Below are 19,534 nucleotides of genomic sequence, written 5' to 3'. Positions count from 1 at the left end.
CTGAGTACAGAATTTTTAGATGGTGTGTAAGTACAGTTAGTACAGTTTTTGGCACAGGAGGTTACTGGTTGTTTCATCACAATGTCTGGGGTATTTTTTTTAGCTACAAAGGTATGTTTGTTTGTGTTTTTTTTTTTTGTTTTTTTTAAGTACTCGGTGTCCTGCATGAGCATAATGAAGAGGTGTTCAACATGACTCCTTTGAAGCAGATACAGACATGTTCTCACAGTAACTGTCATTTCTCAGGTGGATAATTCTTCTCTGACTGGTGAGTCTGAGCCTCAGACTCGTACACCAGACTTCTCCAATGAGAACCCACTGGAGACCAGGAACATTGCTTTCTTTTCTACCAACTGTGTTGAAGGTATTCTGAACTGCATAAATCATACAAGATGCATTTTTTATTTTATAAATATTACCACTATTATTTTTTAGAGGGACATGGTTACCTACAGGTGGTTGCTCTTAGAATTACAAAAATCAGCAACGTACACCTCTACCTTGAAATCTTTCCTGATTATTGCTGATACAGATCAATCCACATGTATTCAAATCTAAATTTATAATAATCGTTGAAGTAACCAGTCATCAATTCATCTAGCTGTGTAAAGTCTGTCATACCACCAGCCTCTGAAGTAGATTAAAATGTAATGACTAGAGCTGCAACTAACAACCATGTTTGTAATTTGATTAATCTGGCCCTGTTCATATTAACCCATTTAAATGTATTTAATTTATCAGAAATTTGCATAATAATTTGAGAAGGAAGGAATAGCAGTAGCTGTCGATCACTTCTGAAGTTGTTTTGCGTTTTTGGTTCTGAAAAGCTCACCCCAATGTTTTAGTCCAGTCAAGTTATTCAATTTAAGGCTCCAGGAATAGCATATTAAAAACAGAGAACAATAGAAGGGGTAGAATGGCCCAAAATATGTTAATTCATGTTAATTAGGTATGAACATCAAAGGAACCAGTCAAGCAACTGGAAATCTTGTATCTGTCATCAAAAGGAGGACTGAAATACTATCCAAATTCACCTGTAGTGTTGTTAGAAATGCAAGAAACTGTATTTATTTATTTTGCAATTAGTAGCAGGTCAAGTCTCAATATGACTGGACTGTTTGTGCAGTTCTTAGAAAAATCATGCTTTACTGTCAAACTATTCAAAGTAAAAACACCATAGCAAGGTGAGTGTTTAACGTAAGACAAGTGATGGATAAAATACAAACATTGAAGGTGATTGCAAAACAAAAACTGAAAAATAATTTAGAAAAAAATACCTACAGGGAATAAAAGATACTTGTCAGCAACCAAAGATTCAACAAGGAATAAGTGCTGTGGTGATCTAAAATACAATAACAGACACCACATTCCGGTTAAAATACAAACAAAAAAGTGAAACCACAAAAAGTAGTCAAGATGACTTAAAAACTGTCACGTAAATCACAAGATCAAACCTTGTGATTTTAGCTGTACAGTATGTTGGCATTACATTTGATAGGAAATGTTGCAGTTTGTAATAATTTGGTTAAATGGGGCAAGGGGTAAGTTTATGAAAAACAAAAGGTGGCTGAAGGATTGTTACTTGAGACATATCTGTGTGTAGGTCAGTCGTTCTCAAATCTGAGAAGACCGACAAAGAAAACTAATTTTGTTTTTGTTGCAGTAAGAATGTCACATTTTGATGTTGTACCACTGATGAACAAAAATGTACATTTTTCTGAAGTTCTTGGGTATCTTGGTACCCTCCCCAATACTGTGTGTTTATATATATAGCTGGGGTATATATATACGAGCTGGGGTACCCGGCGCTGCCCGGGTTAACCTGTTTTAGACATAAGCCAAATGCCAGTCATTTTAATCAAAACAATTGCCCAACATTTGTTTTTGTAATGCTGATGTCTTATAAATATAATAGAAAATGGGCTAAAGTTTGTCCAGCAGAACTATAAGAGGTGGACTCCCCAAACTAAGTGGAAATACTTGGTTAAAAGACAAACACATTTGAAGTCCTTCATGCAGACTTTGTTTTGCAATAAAATTTATAACAAAATTACACACAAAAGGTAGGTAACAGTAAATGTAAATATCAATGAATTATAATTAAGGTAGTGGTGTATTTCACTGTTTCTACATTGAGATTTTACAAACATAAAATGAATGTATTCAGACAGGAAGGCAAACTGGGTTGTACAGGACAGTCGGGTGCTTAACAGTTGAGAACATAAAGTAGCTGAAGAAAGGGATTAAATAAACAGAGATGGCCAACACATATGCAGGCTGGAAATTTGAATCTGCCTGGTCATACCCACAGCCTCAGCCTAAGCATGTTGTTGTTTTGCTGAGTGTGCTGTAGAAAGGGATTAAATAAACAGAGATGGCCAACACATATACAGGGCTGGAAGTTTGAATCTGCCTGGTCATACCCACAGCCGGCTTTTTTGGGGGTAATTTTCAGTTCAACTTTTAAAAAATGGTACCAGTTTGTTCCCCATATTATGAGGATTCAGAATATATAGTTTTTAGGGCTACATGTTATAGTTTGGGAGTTTATCCCGGACAGACAGACGGACAGACAGACGTAGCCCTTTATGTATATAGATTTTTATTAATCTGTGCCATAGGAACTGCTCGTGGTATTGTGATCAACACTGGAGACCGTACAGTCATGGGTCGTATCGCCACACTTGCTTCTGGACTCGAGGTCGGTCGCACCCCCATCTCCATTGAGATTGAGCACTTCATCCACATCATCACTGGTGTGGCCGTCTTCCTGGGCGTGTCATTCTTCATCCTGTCTCTCATCCTTGGTTACACTTGGCTGGAGGCTGTTATCTTCCTCATTGGAATTATTGTTGCCAATGTGCCAGAAGGTCTCCTGGCTACTGTCACAGTGAGTGAAAGTTTAAATCATAAAATAAATGTCTTCTGAGACAACTTGGTCACTTCATGAGCCAAACTGTCCTGCCTGCAGGTGTGTCTGACTCTGACTGCTAAGCGTATGGCCAAGAAGAACTGCCTAGTGAAGAACCTGGAGGCCGTAGAAACTCTGGGTTCCACTTCAACCATCTGCTCAGACAAAACGGGTACCCTGACCCAGAACAGAATGACTGTGGCCCATATGTGGTTTGACAACCAGATCCACGAGGCAGACACCACCGAAAACCAGAGTGGGACCTCCTTCGACAGGAGCTCTGCCACCTGGGCTGCTCTGGCCAGAATCGCTGGCCTCTGTAACCGAGCCGTCTTCCTGGCAGAGCAGAGTAACGTTCCCATCCTGAAGGTCGGTAGTAAAAATACACATGCACAACTTTAGTCTCCATTCTCCTTAATGAAATTAATTAAAACTAAATTAATGAATTTTGTTTGAATGAAGAACAGGAATGTCTGAAAGAACAGGTCTCACACATTGTGCAGTGTTATCTGCAGCTGTCAACTGATCACCATCTAGTAGTGAGTTGGGTCAGAGGGTGGGGGAGGACTTTGGAGAGACCTGGTAAGCCAAAACAGATAGTAAATTGGGAATGTCTGTAGGAGCCCATTGTCTAGCAGATCTTCAACTCACACCTCCAGCGGAGCTTTTCTGGCATCCTAGTGGAAGTTGGGGGCTTTGAATCAGAATGGGCAATGTTCAAAGCTTCCCATTGCTGAAGCCACACCTGGGAGCTGTGGCCAGATGGTCTTTGCTGCCTCAAGGGGCGGCAACCCTTGAACACCATGGTGGACACCGGTGATCAGGGAAGCCATCAGATTGGATGAGTCCTTCTGGGATATGTTATCTCAGAGGACCCCAGAGGCAGTTGCAAGGTACTGACAAGCCTGAAAGGCAGCATCCTCTGCTGTGAGGGAGGCAAAGCAGTGGGTGTGGGAGGAGTTTGGAGTAACCATGGAGAAGGACTTTAAGTCAGCACCAAGGTGATCCTGGCGGACCATGAGGCACCTCAGGAGAGGCAAACAGGGAACCATCCAAGCTGTCTACAGTAAGGATAGGATTCTGTTGACCTCAACTGAGGAGGTAACCAGGCGCTGGAAGGCACACTTTGAGGAACTCCTGCATCAGACTGGAGCACCCTCTATAGTAGGGGCAGAGCAGGAAGCTGATGGGGGATCATCATCAATTTCCTTGGTGGAGGTCACTGAAGTTGTCAAACAGCTCTGCAGTGGCAAAGCCCTGGGGTTTGATGAGATCTGTCAAGAAATGCTGAAGGCTCTGGGTGTGGAGGGACTGCCTTGGCTGAGACATCTCTTCAACATTTTTGTTGAGGTCTGGGATAGTGCCTAAGGGATGGTAAACTGGGGTGGTGTTCCCCATATTTAAAAACGGGGAGCAGAGAGTCTGTGCCAATTACAGGGGCATCACACTACTCAGCCTCTCCCGTAAAGTCTACTCCAGGGTGCTGGAAAAGAGGATTCGGCTGACAGTCAAACGTCAGAAGAAGAGTAATGCGGGTTCTGTCCTATCCATGGAACAACCGACCAGCTCTTCACTCTCTCAAGCATCCTGGAGGGGGCCTGGGAGTATGCCCATCTAGTTTACATGTGTTTTGTGGACTTGAAGGTGTATGATCGTGCACCCTGGGAGATACTGTGGGAGCTGCTGTGGGAGTATGGAGTGAGGGGGTCCCTTCTCAGGGCCATCCACTCTCTGTACTCACAAAGCGAGAGCTATGTTTGGGTTCTCAGAAGTAAGCCCGACTTGTTTCAGGTGGGGGTTGGCCTCTGCAAGGGCTGCACTTGGTCACGATTGCGTTTGTGATATTCATGGACAGGATATCGAGGCGCAGTCTAGGGGAGGAGGGTTTCCAGTTTTGTGGGCTAAGGGTCTCATTGCTGCTTTTTGCAGATGATGTGGTCCTGTTGGCTTCATCGGCCTGTGACCTCCAACACTCATTGGATCGGTTCTCAGCTGAGTGTAAAGCGCCTGGGATGAAGATCAGCACCTCTAAATGTGAGGCCATGGTTCTCAGCAGGAAACCGATGGATTGCCTATTCTGGGTAGGGAATGAGGTCTTGTCCCAAGTGAAGGAGTTCAAGTAACTCAGGGTTTTGTTCACGAGTGAGGGGACAATGGAGCATGAGATTGGCCAGAGAATTGGCACAGCTTGGCGGTGTTGCATTCGCTCTGCCGTACTGTTGTGGCGAAAAGGGAGCTGAGCCAGAAGGTGAAACTATTGATCTACTGGTCAAGTTTCATTCCTACTCTATCGTCATGAGGGTTGAGTCATGACCACAAGAACTAGATTGCGGGTACAAGCGGCTGAAATGGGTTTACTCTGGAGGGTGGCTGGTGTCGCCCTTAGAGATAGGGTGAGAAGCTCTGTCATCTGTGATGGGCTCAGAGTAGAGCCATTGCTCCTTCCAATTGAAAGGAGCAAGCTGAGGTGGTTCGAGCATCTGGTAAGGATGCTCCCCTGGGCGCCTCCCTAGGTAGGTGTTCCAGGTACGTCCAGCTGGGATGAGATCCCGAGGAAGACCCAGGACTTGGAGCAGTTATACAACCACACTGGCCTGGGAACGCTGCAGTATGCCCCCAATCAGAGGTGGTTAATGTGACCCGGGAAAGGGAAGTTTGGGGTCCCCTGCTGGACCTGTTGCCCCGCAACCCAGTCCCAGATAAGTGGTTGAAGATGAGTGAGTGAGTGAGTTTTTTTGTCCAACACTCCACTTATTTTTTTAAATGAATATCTTGTTTTTAATTAAAGTCAAATATTTCTCATTTTTGGTATTTTTTTATAAGGGTGTCACTTTGCAGCATAACAGGTATTAAACATACAATACAAGACTTTGCACATGAATCTTTTTACACCTAGTAAAAGCTGCTTATGTAATTGACAATTTGTTTGGGTTTGCTTTGACTGAGGTGTTTGCTTGTCAAACCGGTGGGATTGTTTTTCAGCTCATTGCTCTCCCTTGAGTGTGCACTCATGGAAACCACATCATTATACTGAAGTAGTAACCCCACCCCACAAAACACACAGACACACGTTTGATTTCTGTGCTTTGTTTGGACTTACAAATCCTGTTCCTTTTGCCAAGATTGTAATATGTAACAGCATGCATTTATGACACCTGAAATTACACTCTTTCCTAAATATTCAGAGTGGAAATTGGAACCGCTGGTCCCAGTATTGTTTTGAGACAGTTGACGTGAATCCCTGTTGAACTTGGTTTTACATGTAGTCTGTGATTTAGTGGCTGCATGACAATGTATTTATTGTTTGTGTACAAATGTGTATTTTACAGTACATTTCAAGTGCCCACTATACATATTATTAAATCACACCTGTAATGCGCAACAGAGAGAACTAACAAAAGTAACTGTTGTTTAAAAAATTAGAGCAGTATCCCTTCTATCAGGACAGAAAGAAATGGAAAAAATTAAGGTCGGAACGACAGAAAACCGGCTAACGGCAAAAGGCTGGGTCGAGGCTGCACTGATTTCCTTCTGATTGTTGGATTGCTGCTCTTCCAATTCTTAATTGTATCAGGTTGCTAAACGATGTTTGACAAAGAAATATTCCTTTTGTAAGTGCACTAGCCTAACCCAGCAAATGGAATAATGAGAAAAAAGTATTTCTTTCTAAGTAGTATTTTGTCAGTTTCTGTAGTGCATAAACAATATATCATGGATACCATGGAAACTGGGGGAAGCATGCATAGGATCAGAGCTGTCAGAATTGTAGTACTGGTGAGAAGCAGAGGCTGCCAACAGGATTTTGAATGGAAAATATAAATTTTCTGGTGAACTGTGGCAGGCCAACTGCAGTTTTTTGGGGAGGGGGGAGAGACGGACCAACCATCATTTTGCTTGCATGTCCAAGTCTCGGTGATGAACCACTGTATCAAACCATCTTGCCATCATGCAGGAGTGTTTATTTTCTCCATTAATCGATTTTGGAAAATAATTGTAAGTTGCAGCCCTACACTGAAATGACTTGATATGTGTACATTTTTATCTCCCCTCATCCCACGCCCTCCAGGCTTGAAGAATCTGTTTTACTTTCTCCATGTTTTATGTTACAGCCTTATTCTGAAATGGAGTGAATATATTTTTCCCTGAAAATTCTACTTACAACATCCCATGATGACAATTTTTGCAAATTTATTAAAATAAAAAATTAAGAAATCACATGCACATTCACAGCCTTTGCGCAATACTTTGTTGACGCACCTTTGGCAGCAATTACAGCCTCAAGTCTTCTTGAATATAATGCCACAAGCTTGGTGCACCTATCTTTGGGCAGTTTTGCCCATTCCTCTTTGCAGCACCTCTCAAGCTCCATCAGGTTGGATGGGAAGCATTGATGCACAGCCATTTTCAGATCTTTCCGGAGATGTTCAATAAGATTCAGGTCTGTGCTCTGGCTGGGCCACTTGAGGACATTCACAGAGTTGTCAGGAAGCCACTCCTTTGATATCTTGGCCATGTGCGCAGGCTCAATATCCTGCTGAAGGTCAGGCCCCAGTCTGAGGTCAGGAGTGCTATGGAGCAGGTTTTCATCCAGGATATCTCTGTACATTGCTGCATTTATCTTTCCCTTAATCCTGACTAGTCTCCCAGTTCCTGCCACTGAAAAACATCCCCACAGCATGATGCTGCTACCACCATGCTTCACTGTAGGGGTGGTGCCTGGTTTCCAACAAACATGATGCCTGGCATTCACACCAAAGAGTTCAATCTTTGTCTCATCAGACCAGAGAATTTTATTTCGCATGGTCTGAGAGTCCTTCGGGTGCCTTTTGGCAAACGCCATGTGTCTTTTACTAAAGAGTGGCTTCCATCTGGCCACACAGGCCTGATTGGTGGATTGCTGCAAAGACGGCTGTCCTTCTGGAAGGTTCTCCTCTCTCTACTGAGGAATGCTGGAGCTCTGACAGAGTGACCTTCAGGTTCTTGGTCACCTCTCTGAGTAAGGCCCTTCTTCCCTTGTCGCTCAGTTTAGGCGGGCGGCCAGCTCTAGGAAGAGTCCTGGTGGATATGAACTTCTTCCATTTATGGATGACTGCGGCCACTGTGCTCATTGGGACCTTCAAAACAGCAAAAATGTTTCTGTACCCTTCCCCACGTTTGTGCCTTTAGACAATCCTGCCTTGGAGGTCTACAGACCATTCCTTTGACTTCATGCTTGGTTTGTGCTCTGACATGCACTGTCAACTGTGGAACCTTCTATGTAGACAGGTGTGTGCATTTCCAAATTGTGTCCAATCAACTGAATTTACCCCAGGTGGACTCCAGTTAAGCTGTAGAAACATCTCAAGGATGATCAGTGGAAACAGGAGGCACCTGAGCTCAGTTTTGAGCTTCATGGCAAAGGCTGTGAATACTTACTTCTTAGTTTTTTTTATTTTCAATAAGTTTGCAAAAATTTCAAAAAAACTTTCTTCATATTGTCATTATGGGGTATTGTGTGTAGAATTTTGATGAAAAAAAAATTCATCCATTTTGGATTAAGGCTTTAACATAACAAAATGTGTAAAGTATTTACAGTGAAGTGCTGTGAATACTTTGCGGATGCACTGTAGGTGCCAGGAGGTGTTGATAACACAGCTTGGCGCTTAGCAGTGAAAGCATATCCAGGTTTCTCACTTCAAAAAAAAATGTCAGACTGATTTTAAGTCTAAACATTTCACATTGAAACTGTTGACAGGACAAGGCTGACTGTCTGGAAGAAGTGACTAATGCTTAAATTGTTAGTGGGAGTTTTATTTTTAGATCCTGGATTAAATAGTACGAGGTGTGATGAAAAATAAATGACTTTTCTCAAAATGGTTTTATTACAAAATGTACAAAAGTTTACTCATTGTCCCCTTCAAAGTAATCCCCTCCAGGTTAATGCATTTTTGCATTTGGTGCTGCCATCTCCGGAAGAACTACTTCTTGAGGTCCCTTAGACCCCTCATTGCAGTGGCCTTGATCTCTTCTTTGGAGGTGAAATGAGTTCCTTTAATCACAGTCTTCAGTTTGGGGAAGAGCCAGAAGTCGCATGGTGAAAGATCTGGGGAATACAGTGGGTGGTCAAGAACTGTGATCTGTTTGTTTGCCAAGAACTTCCTCCATTGAGTGTGTTGTGGGTAGGTGCCTTGTCGTGGTGGAGCAGCCACGACTTATCTCTCCACAGAGCCTGTCTGACGCACTGAACTCAGTCATGGAGGCAACTGAGGACCTACTGGTAGAAGTGCTGATTGACTGTCTGTCCCTTAGGCATGAACTCATGATGTACTAATCCATTCTGGTCAACGAATGCAGTCAGCAGGACCTTGATCTTTGATTTGGACATGTGTGCCTTCTTGAGTCTGGGCGACAATGGGGTCTTCCACTGGAGGCTCTGTTTCTTGATTTCTGGGTTGTACTGGAAGACCAAAGTCTTTTCTCCAATGATCATCCAGGCCCAGGAACTCAGGATCTTTTTTAATTTTTGCCTTGTTTTGGCAAACATGGACTCTGTGCTGTTTTTGATCATCTGACAAAAGCTTGGGTACCATCTTGGTGCATATCATCCATATCTCCAACTCCTGCAACAAGATGGTCCACACTGACTCTCTGTTCAGGCTGAGTTCCTCTATCATCCGCACAGTCAGTCTTCGATCACTTTGCACCAGCTGGTTCACTCTCTTAGTGTTCCCAGCTGTCATTGTTGTGAAAGGCCATCCTGACTTGCGGTCATCCTCTACCTCTTCATGACCACTCTTGAAGCATTTCTGCCACTTGAAGACGTGCCCGTGACATAGTATCTTTTCCAAAAGACTCTTGGAGAAGTTTGAGGCATTTGTTTGGGCCCTTGTTAGACCCCATTCCTACCAGGTTGCTCAAGGAAGCCCTACCATTATTTAATGCTTCGATCTTAAATATGATCAATCTATCTTTGTTAGTTGGCTATGTACCACAGGCTTTTAAGGTGGCAGTAATTAAACCATTACTTAAAAAGCCATCACTTGACCCAGCTATCTTAGCTAATTATAGGCCAATCTCCAACCTTCCTTTTCTCTCAAAAATTCTTGAAAGGGTAGTTGTAAAACAGCTAACTGATCATCTGCAGAGGGAATGGTCTATTTGAAGAGTTTCAGTCAGGTTTTAGAATTCATCATAGTACAGAAACAGCATTAGTGAAGGTTACAAATGATCTTCTTATGGCCTCGGACAGTGGACTCATCTCTGTGCTTGTTCTGTTAGACCTCAGTGCTGCTTTTGATACTGCTGACCATAAAATTTTATTACAGAGATTAGAGCATGCCATAGGCATTAAAGGCACTGCGCTGCGGTGGTTTGAATCATATTTGTCTAATAGATTACAATTTGTTCATGTAAATGGGGAATCTTGTTCATAGACTAAAGTTAATTATGGAGTTCCACAAGGTTCTGTGCTAGGACCAATTTTATTCACTTTATACATGCTTTCCTTAGGTAGTATTATTAGACGGTATTGCTTAAATTTTCATTGTTACGCAGATGATACCCAGCTTTATCTATCCATGAAGCCAGAGGACACACACCAATTAGCTAAACTGCAGGATTGTCTTACAGACATAAAGACATGGATGACCTCTAATTTCCTGCTTTTAAACTCAGATAAAACTGAAGTTATTGTACTTGGCCCCACAAATCTTAGAAACATGGTGTCTAACCAGATCCTTACTCTGGATGGCATTACCCTGACCTCTAGTAATACTGTGAGAAATCTTGGAGTCATTTTTGATCAGGATATGTCATTCAAAGCGCATATTAAACAAATATGTAGGACTGCTTTTTTGCATTTACGCAATATCTCTAAAATCAGAAAGGGTCTTGTCTCAGAGTGATGCTGAAAAACTAATTCATGCATTTATTTCCTCTAGGCTGGACTATTGTAATTCATTATTATCAGGTTGTCCTAAAAGTTCCCTAAAAAGCCTTCAGTTAATTCAAAATGCTGCAGCTAGAGTACTGACGGGGACTAGAAGGAGAGAGCATATCTCACCCATATTGGCCTCTCTTCATTGGCTTCCTGTTAATTCTAGAATAGAATTTAAAATTCTTCTTCTTACTTATAAGGTTTTGAATAATCAGGTCCCATCTTATCTTAGGGACCTCGTAGTACCATATCACCCCAATAGAGCACTTCGCTCTGACTGCAGGCTTACTTGTAGTTCCTAGGGTTTGTAAGAGTAGAATGGGAGGCAGAGCCTTCAGCTTTCAGGCTCCTCTCCTGTGGAACCAGCTCCCAATTCAGATCAGGGAGACAGACACCCTCTCTACTTTTAAGATTAGGCTTAAAACTTTCCTTTTTGCTAAAGCTTATAGTTAGGGCTGGATCAGGTGACCCTGAACCATCCCTTAGTTATGCTGCTATAGACGTAGACTGCTGGGGGGTTCCCATGATGCACTGTTTCTTTCTCTTTTTGCTCTGTATGCACCACTCTGCATTTAATCATTAGTGATCGATCTCTGCTCCCCTCCACAGCATGTCTTTTCCTGGTTCTCTCCCTCAGCCCCAACCAGTCCCAGCAGAAGACTGCCCCTCCCTGAGCCTGGTTCTGCTGGAGGTTTCTTCCTGTTAAAAGGGAGTTTTTCCTTCCCACTGTAGCCAAGTGCTTGCTCACAGGGGGTCATTTTGACCGTTGGGGTTTTACATAATTATTGTACGGCCTTGCCTTACAATATAAAGCGCCTTGGGGCAACTGTTTGTTGTGATTTGGCGCTATATAAAAAAATTGATTGAATTGATTGATTGCCTAATTCCTTACCTAATTTAACGAGGAATTTTAGATTGATTCTTTGATGCATATCTGGTACCTCTAGTTGCGAAGGGTGTAACGGTCGTGCTACACAACAGCCTGTAAAAGAAATACGGAGTGACATACGTGAACAATTATAGCAGAATATTGATGAAATGTTGCACAACTCAATGATACAGTAGTGTTCAGAATAATAGTGGTGCTATGTGACTAAAAAGATTAATCCAGGTTATTATTATTAATCCAGTATATTTCCTATTGTTACATGGGAAACAAGGTACCAATAGATTCTCACAAATCCAACAAGACCAAGCATTCATGATATGCACACTCTTAAGGATATGAAATTGGGCTATTAGTAAAAAAAAAAAAAAAAAAAAAAAAAAAAAAAGTAGAAAAGGGGGTGTTCACAATAGTAGCATCCGCTACAAACTCAAAACTATTATGTTCAAACTGCTTTTTTAGCAGTCCTGTGAATCACTAAGCTAGTATTTAGTTGTATAACCACAGTTTTTCATGATTTCTTCACATCTGCGAGGCATTAATTTTGTTGGTTTGGAACCAAGATTTTGCTCATTTACTAGTGTGCTTGGGGTCATTGTCTTGTTGAAACACCCATTTCAAGGGCATGTCCTCTTCAGCATAAGGCAACATGACCTCTTCAAGTATTTTGACATATCCAAACTGATCCATGATACCTGGTATATGATATATAGGCCCAACACCATAGTAGGAGAAACATGCCCATATCATGATGCTTGCACCACCATGCTTCACTGTCTTCACTGTGAACTGTGGCTTGAATTCAGAGGTTTGGGGGTCGTCTCACAACTGTCTGCGGCCCTTGGACCCAAAAAGAACAATTTTACTCTCATCAGTCCACAAAATATTCCTCCATTTCACTTTAGGCCAGTTGATGTGTTCTTTGGCAAATTGTAACCTCTTCTGCACATGTCTTTTATTTAACAGAGGGACTTTGCGGGGGATTCTTGCAAATAAATTAGCTTCACACAGGTGTCTTCTGTCACAGCACTTACAGGTAACTCCAGACTGTTTTTGATCATCCTGGAGCTGATCAGTGGGTGAGCCTTTGCCATTCTGGTTATTCTTCTATCCATTTTGATGGTTGTTTTCCATTTTCTTCCACGTCTTTTTTTTTTGTCTATTTTAAAGCATTGGACAACATTGTAGATGAACAGCCTATAATTTCTTGCACCTGCGTATAAGTTTTCCCCTCTCCAATCAACTTTTTAATCAAACTATGCTGTTCTTCTGAACAATGTCTTGAATGTCCCATTTTCCTTAGGCTTTCAAAGAGAAAAGCGTGTTCAACAGGTGCTGGCTTCATCCTTAAATAGGGGACACCTGATTCACATCTGTTTGTTCCACAAAATTGACAAACTCACTGACTGAATGCCACACTACTATAACACCCCCTTTTCTACTTTTTTTTTTTACTAATAGCCCAATTTCATAGCCTTAAGAGTGTGCATATCATGAATGCTTGGTCTTGTTGGATTTGTCAGAATCTACTGAATCTACTGGTACCTTGTTTCCCATGTAACAATAAGAAATATACTCAAAACCTGGATTAATCTTTTTAGTCACATAGCACTACTATTATTCTGAACACTACTGTACAAGAAGTCCGCTGATTGACATTGCGTCATAAGCATGGCAGTCAGTCTCATGTTTTTGTCACCTCGTGTATGGACAAACTGAAGCACAAACTAAGAATTCTCAGGCATATAATTTATGCACACAAGCTGTTTTTCCTTGCAAGTTGGTTGGAGTTATAAATGGGTATCAACTTGCCTGTTATTCAGACTCAGACTGTTTGCAGCTGTACGTTCTTTTCATTTTAAAGCATATTCTTATGTATGAGAATATTAATTTTACAGAACACTCAGTGATTCAATCTAAAATCATGTTGTTTCTCCATCATTCTACACCAGAGAGATGTGGCTGGTGATGCCTCTGAGTCTGCTCTGCTGAAATGTATTGAACTGTGCTGTGGATCAGTTCAGGAAATGAGAGAGAAAACCCCAAGATTGCAGAGATTCCATTTAACTCTACCAACAAGTACCAGGTATAGCAGCTTGCATAAAAACACATAGCTTACATTTACCAAACAAGTGAAGCTAGGATCAGCCTCATTTTGTTTTGGGTGTTTGATTAAAGCATTTTTTTTCTGGGCAGTGGTTGGTTGTAGGTATTACACCATATGATCACCATATTGCCTTTATGATTGTTACACCCTCAGTGAACCAAAGAAATTAGTGTAAACTTGGTACCAACATATCAATTAAAGAATACTAAAATTTCACTCAACAAAAATACTAGATCACTGGCTTCTTTGAATGGTCCATTAGTACATTTAATCACACAGCAAGCAATATTATCTCAGGTTTTTGTCATAAAATACTCTGAAAAGACAGTTGAATTGAGGAGGTGGAACAACTAGCGCCCACTGCTAGCTGGAACTCTAGTACACAGCTATTGCTCAATGTGACCACACCCCAAATTATTCATAACTTATATGGCTTAAAATTGCTTAAACTGATAAGCCCCAACCTCCAGTTCCAATACTGGAGGTTGGAGCTTGGATTCTTGGTGGTTTCTTTCTGTAGTCTCCTTTTAGGACAGTCACTCAGTTCTTGAGAATGGTCTGCTCCACAAAGATTTACCATACAGTACTATACTGTTGTTATTTCTTAATAATTGACATAAAGTCCAAGACTTATCCAGTGACTTAGAAATGTTCATGTAACCATCCCTTGATTGTCTAATGTAAACTCCCTATAAAAACCATTTTCAAAAACCATATGGATTTGAATCACGTGTGATTGCATCAGCCAAGCTTGAACCTTTGTGCGCATGCGTGAGTTTTTTTCATGCCTGTCGGTTGCGTCATTCGCCTGTGAGCAGGCTTTGAGTGAGCACTGGTCCACCCCTCTCATCGTTAAGGAAATGGTGGAATGATTTGGAGCTTTGCTGCATCAATTTTTTCCTGAAACTGTGAGAGACCTCCAGGTGGACACCGTTCGGAAAATTAATATGGCTTTCAGGGACGATTTTATGGGGATTACACAGATTAAGGAGTGCTCCAGCCGGTTTAAAGACCGCCCACAGCGTCTGAGAGCGCAGCGCGCTCCGAGCACCAATCGGCAGGTTGACACCCCGCTGAAACAACCAGATCACTTCCAACGTGAAGCCTTTGTTGATCCAGGACATCGTCTGACTTTCACAAAAAGGCAGAAGGTGTGGACATCAGCACTTTTTTGGCACATTCCACTGTTACAGGAGTTTTTTTCATGGAAAAGGAAGCGGAAGAATGCGCCATGGTGCCGCTCATGGCGTGGGACAAAACCACCGCTGTGTTGGTCTCTCAGGAGGGCTTCCGGTTGCTTTTCAGTCGTGTGACTATCCGAGAAATTGAGCATGAGCTGGACATGCCCCAACATGTCCTGTGAGGCTTCATCATGGCGTTGCTTTGCGCCATGCGGCTCCGCCGCGACGCGCGGGATTCCTCCGCACGTCTGTCTCAATGTGCCGATAAAGTGCTGATGTCCACGTCTTCTGCAATTCCTGTGCTAGTCAGACGACATACCGGATCAAGACAGCGTCCAGTTTAGAAATGAACGGCACAGTCCACTGTTACAGGAGGTTTTGTCATGGAAAGAGGAGCGGAGTAATCCCGCGCGTCATGGCGGAGCCGCATGGCGCAAAGCAATGCCGTGATGAAGCCTCACAGGACATGTTGGGGCATGTCCAGCTCATGCTCAATTTCTCGGATATTCACATGACTGAAAAGCAACCGGAAGCCGCCTGAAAGCCACCTGAAAGCCGTCCTGAGAGACCAACACGGAGGTGGTTTTGTCCCGCGCCATGAGCGGCACGGTGGTGCATTCATCCGCTTCTTTTTCCATGAAAAAAACTCCTGTAACACTGGAATGTGCCGAAAAAGTGCTGATGTCCACGCCTTCTGCCTTTTTGTGAAAGTCAAAGACGTCCCGGATCAACAAAGCCTTCACGTTGGAAATGATCTGGTTGTTTCAGCGGGGTTTTAGCCTGTCGATCGGCACTCGGAGCGTGCCGTGCTCTCAGACGCTGTGGGCGGTCTTTAAACCGGCTGGAGCACTCCTTAATCTGTGTAATCCCCATAAAATCGTCCCTGAAAGCCATATAAATTTTCCGAATGGTGTCCACCTGGAGGTCCTCTCACAGTTGCAGGAAAAAAATGATGCAGCAAAGCTCCAATCATTCCTCCATTTCTTAATGACGAGAGGGGTGGACCAGTGCTCACTCAAAGCCTGCTCACAGGCGAATGACGTAACCGACAGGCGTGAAAAAACTCACGCATGCGCACGAAGGTTCAAGCTTGGCTGATTCAATCACACGTGATTCAAATCCATATGGTTTTTGAAAAAAATAAAAAGGTCCAATACTTTTCTAACAGACCTCATATACACAAATTCCTCCATAAAAGGTCACTTTTAAAATAAGAACACTGAATAATGAAGGATTAATTCTCCAAAGGAGACCTCATTTTTTCCCTCCCATTTTCCAGCTTTCTATTCACAAAAATTCATCAACTGAAGGAGAGTCCAAGCACCTGCTGGTAATGAAAGGTGCTCCCGAAAGGATTCTGGATCGCTGCTCCACCATTATGATGCAGGGCAAAGAACAGCCACTCGATGATGAGATGAAAGATGCCTTCCAGAACGCCTACTTGGAACTAGGGGGACTGGGAGAGAGAGTGCTGGGTAAGAATCAGTATGTCTGGAAGATTTAAAGAGGTACTATACAACTCGGGTCAGTTTTTATTTTTTTTTCTCCTCTGTTTTTGGTTACATTTTTCTTTACAGCGCTCCCCCTACAGGTTGGAAGTACATATGTCACAAAACTGTCATAAAAAGTCATTGCTGACCTTCCCCTCTCCCCACGCTGTCCATGTGCATTAGGTTTCAACAGAGCCTGCAAACGCAGTCGGTGGAGCTGTATCAAGAAAGTGAGAATACACAGAAATGCATAGAGAACAGAGAGTTTATCTCAGTATATTTACAAGTGCAGGAGCAAGAACGCCAGGTCTGGATTTGTTTTGCATGCTTCTTTATATTTCAGCTCTCGATATTCCAAGATAGCCCGACTGAGGTTGACCTGTGCCCCCCTCGCTGGCTCTGCACATGACGATGAACATAGAAGAAATAAAGCCTTTGTTGGCCTGTTCGTATAGCTGCTAGCTTACCGATGCCTCGATAGGAAGAGTGTGTATGTGTTGTTGTAGTCCCGTAAAGCAGTTTGTGTTTCTCGTGAGACCCAAGACTCTCATTCAAAGGAAGTTGCAAGGCTGTTTTTTTTTTTTTTCTGCTATGAGATGCTTTGTGGGAGAGCCCCCATTATCCCCAAAACAAGTAATTTAGTGATTACAATTACTCTTGAACTGTAAAATTAAGGTAAAAATGTTGCATAGTTCTTTAACCTTCCAGAGTAAAATTCAAAACAATCAACATAAACCATGTGCTGGTTATCTGGCCTGCCAGGTTTCTGTCATTTTAGCCTACCCGACGACCAGTTTCCAGAGGACTTTGCCTTTGATACGGATGAGGTGAACTTCCCTACTGAGAACCTGTGCTTTATTGGACTCATGTCTATGATCGACCCTCCTCGTGCTGCCGTACCTGATGCTGTGGGCAAATGCAGGAGTGCTGGAATCAAGGTAAGGATGCCAAAATTAGAAATGGCCACTACTGTTGACATGAAATTACTTGATTCAATTATGTTTGATTTGCAAAGACTTTAAATGACAAGTTTGTTTGAAGCATCTATATCATATTTAGGTACATTAGGTATAATATTTAGGTGCATTTAGCAATTCTTCAAGCAGTGATGAAAGTCTTCTGGAAATCTGTGTTTTTAATCACGTGGTGAATGTTTCCAGGTTATTTTTGGTAGCATACGTCAGAATCCATCCATCCATTCATTCGGTTCCACGCCCAAACAGTTGGTGGCAGTAATGCATCGTGTTGGTTTGCAAGCTGCCAATAATCTCCAAAGAAGAAAGGTTATTTCGTTTTGGAAGTTAATTAAGTTATTTTTTTGGGGACTGTGCAGTGGTTCTCTTAACTTTGTTGACAACTTTGTTGTGTCTTACTTTGTTGTGGACATTAAAAGTTATGAGCTGTGTATTTCTTCCAGTAATGATACATTAGGTGGAGCTAACTCTTCCATCTGCTACAAAATGCTAATGCCGTTAGCATTCAGACGAGAGTTACTCTCAGGGTTTGTTCATGGCCCACTTTCATCGCTGTTCAAGGGATTTGACTCAAATTTACCTTGTCCTATGCATATCTATGTTATCTATAATAGCCAAGTGGCCTCTGTGTGCTTGTGTATGTATGGCTTCAATCACGCAAAAGCTGGGGAGAGCTGACATTTGCTGTTTGGTATGCTTACGTATTTTAGGTCAAGGATTAACACTGCGAAAACAGAAAGTTGATAGGACAAATATTTTTGGAGAAATTGGCAGTTTGGTAAACAATGGACCTTGTGCTGCAAGTCGAGTTGAGTGAATGTTTTATATATATATAAATTGTTTGATCTATTTATTTTTACCAAATCTACACATTTTTATTGTTACTGCTGTGACTACAAGAATACTCTCAAATTTATATAACAGTTTTTTTTATTTATTTTTTTTATCTATCTAGTAATCACACCTTAACAAAAGTAGCCCATGCTTCTATAAGCACGGCCATAAAAAGTGAAAATTCTGACACAAAGATCAGCACATCTTATGTATTAGCAAAGTTGTACAAATTTAGCTTTAAAAGGCAGGCATCTTTTAAATTTATTTTTTTCAAACCTTTTAAGTCACTTGTGGTTTATAATAGACATTTTTTGTATGGTAATCTACACATTTACACACCACAAATATCTGCAAAGAACATAACATGATCTAAGAGTTTAAAATTTTTTAATTTATAGGTAACCTTGTAGAAAAATGTCTTTTTGACATGGTCAGGATGCTCAGGTTGTGTTTCATCTTCTGAGAAGAGCACCCAAAATGCCTACTAGGAACTAGATTTTGGTGATGTGTTCTAAAAATGCACAATTCATCCAATATTTTGACTTAATCTATTAGACAACTACCACAATCCAATTAGGTTTTAGTTCTTTTTTACAAAAAAGTCATTCTTACTTAACTGGACATGCTCATGTGTCCAGAGCCAAAATATCAAACATGTTTCTTTGGGTATGTATGAAAGTTTTATGGAAATTCCTGGATTTCTGACTTGGTAGCATAATGGAAATTCAGCAAGGTATGTCATCTATAATAAATTCCAATTCTAAGGTAGAACTCTACTAGTGTATACTAAAGTATATCTAAATATAATTTAGATACCTAAAAGAAAAAAAGAAGAGTAGAGTAGAGCCCCTTAACTCATTGAGTGCCAGCCATTTTCAGAGTTCAGAACATCCCAGTGCCAGGATTTTTCAGCATTTGAGTGTTTTTTTCAAGACCCATAGAAAATTGAGTTCTATGTCCTTTGTGAAACGTTTGAAACCCAGCCTTAACCGGGGAGGGGGTCTGAGACACGTTTTATCCCCTGTTTACAATGGGGTACTCAGGTCAAAGCAGTTTCAGTCTTTTGTTCATGGTAATGAGTCATTCACGTCATCAGCAGAGTCATCAAGGGAGCCATCAGGAGAGGGACAGCTGCCCTGTCATTAGAAGGGTGCTAACTAGAGCACAATAGGTGCTAATTAGAACTATTGTTTAGTCACCAGCCTATAGCAGTCTGCCTCTCGGTAGGAAGGGTCT

At 41.9% G+C, this 19,534-nt stretch overlaps 1 protein-coding gene across 1 annotated transcript in view; it reads left to right on the top strand.

Annotated features, from left to right (window-relative positions):
- Positions 1-19,534, top strand: part of LOC117514278 (sodium/potassium-transporting ATPase subunit alpha-1-like) — a 348,030-nt gene that overhangs the window by 307,594 nt on the left and 20,902 nt on the right. Inside the window, 7 exon segments of the mRNA XM_034174660.1 lie at positions 247-364; positions 2,622-2,890; positions 2,972-3,280; positions 13,665-13,749; positions 13,752-13,798; positions 16,280-16,475; positions 17,253-17,428. Coding sequence (XP_034030551.1) covers positions 247-364; positions 2,622-2,890; positions 2,972-3,280; positions 13,665-13,749; positions 13,752-13,798; positions 16,280-16,475; positions 17,253-17,428 — 1,200 coding nt within the window.

The sequence above is a fragment of the Thalassophryne amazonica genome, chromosome 1 (genome assembly GCF_902500255.1).
Source record: "Thalassophryne amazonica chromosome 1, fThaAma1.1, whole genome shotgun sequence".
Lineage (NCBI taxonomy): Eukaryota > Metazoa > Chordata > Actinopteri > Batrachoidiformes > Batrachoididae > Thalassophryne > Thalassophryne amazonica.
This window is presented reverse-complemented; position numbering and strand designations above follow the sequence as displayed.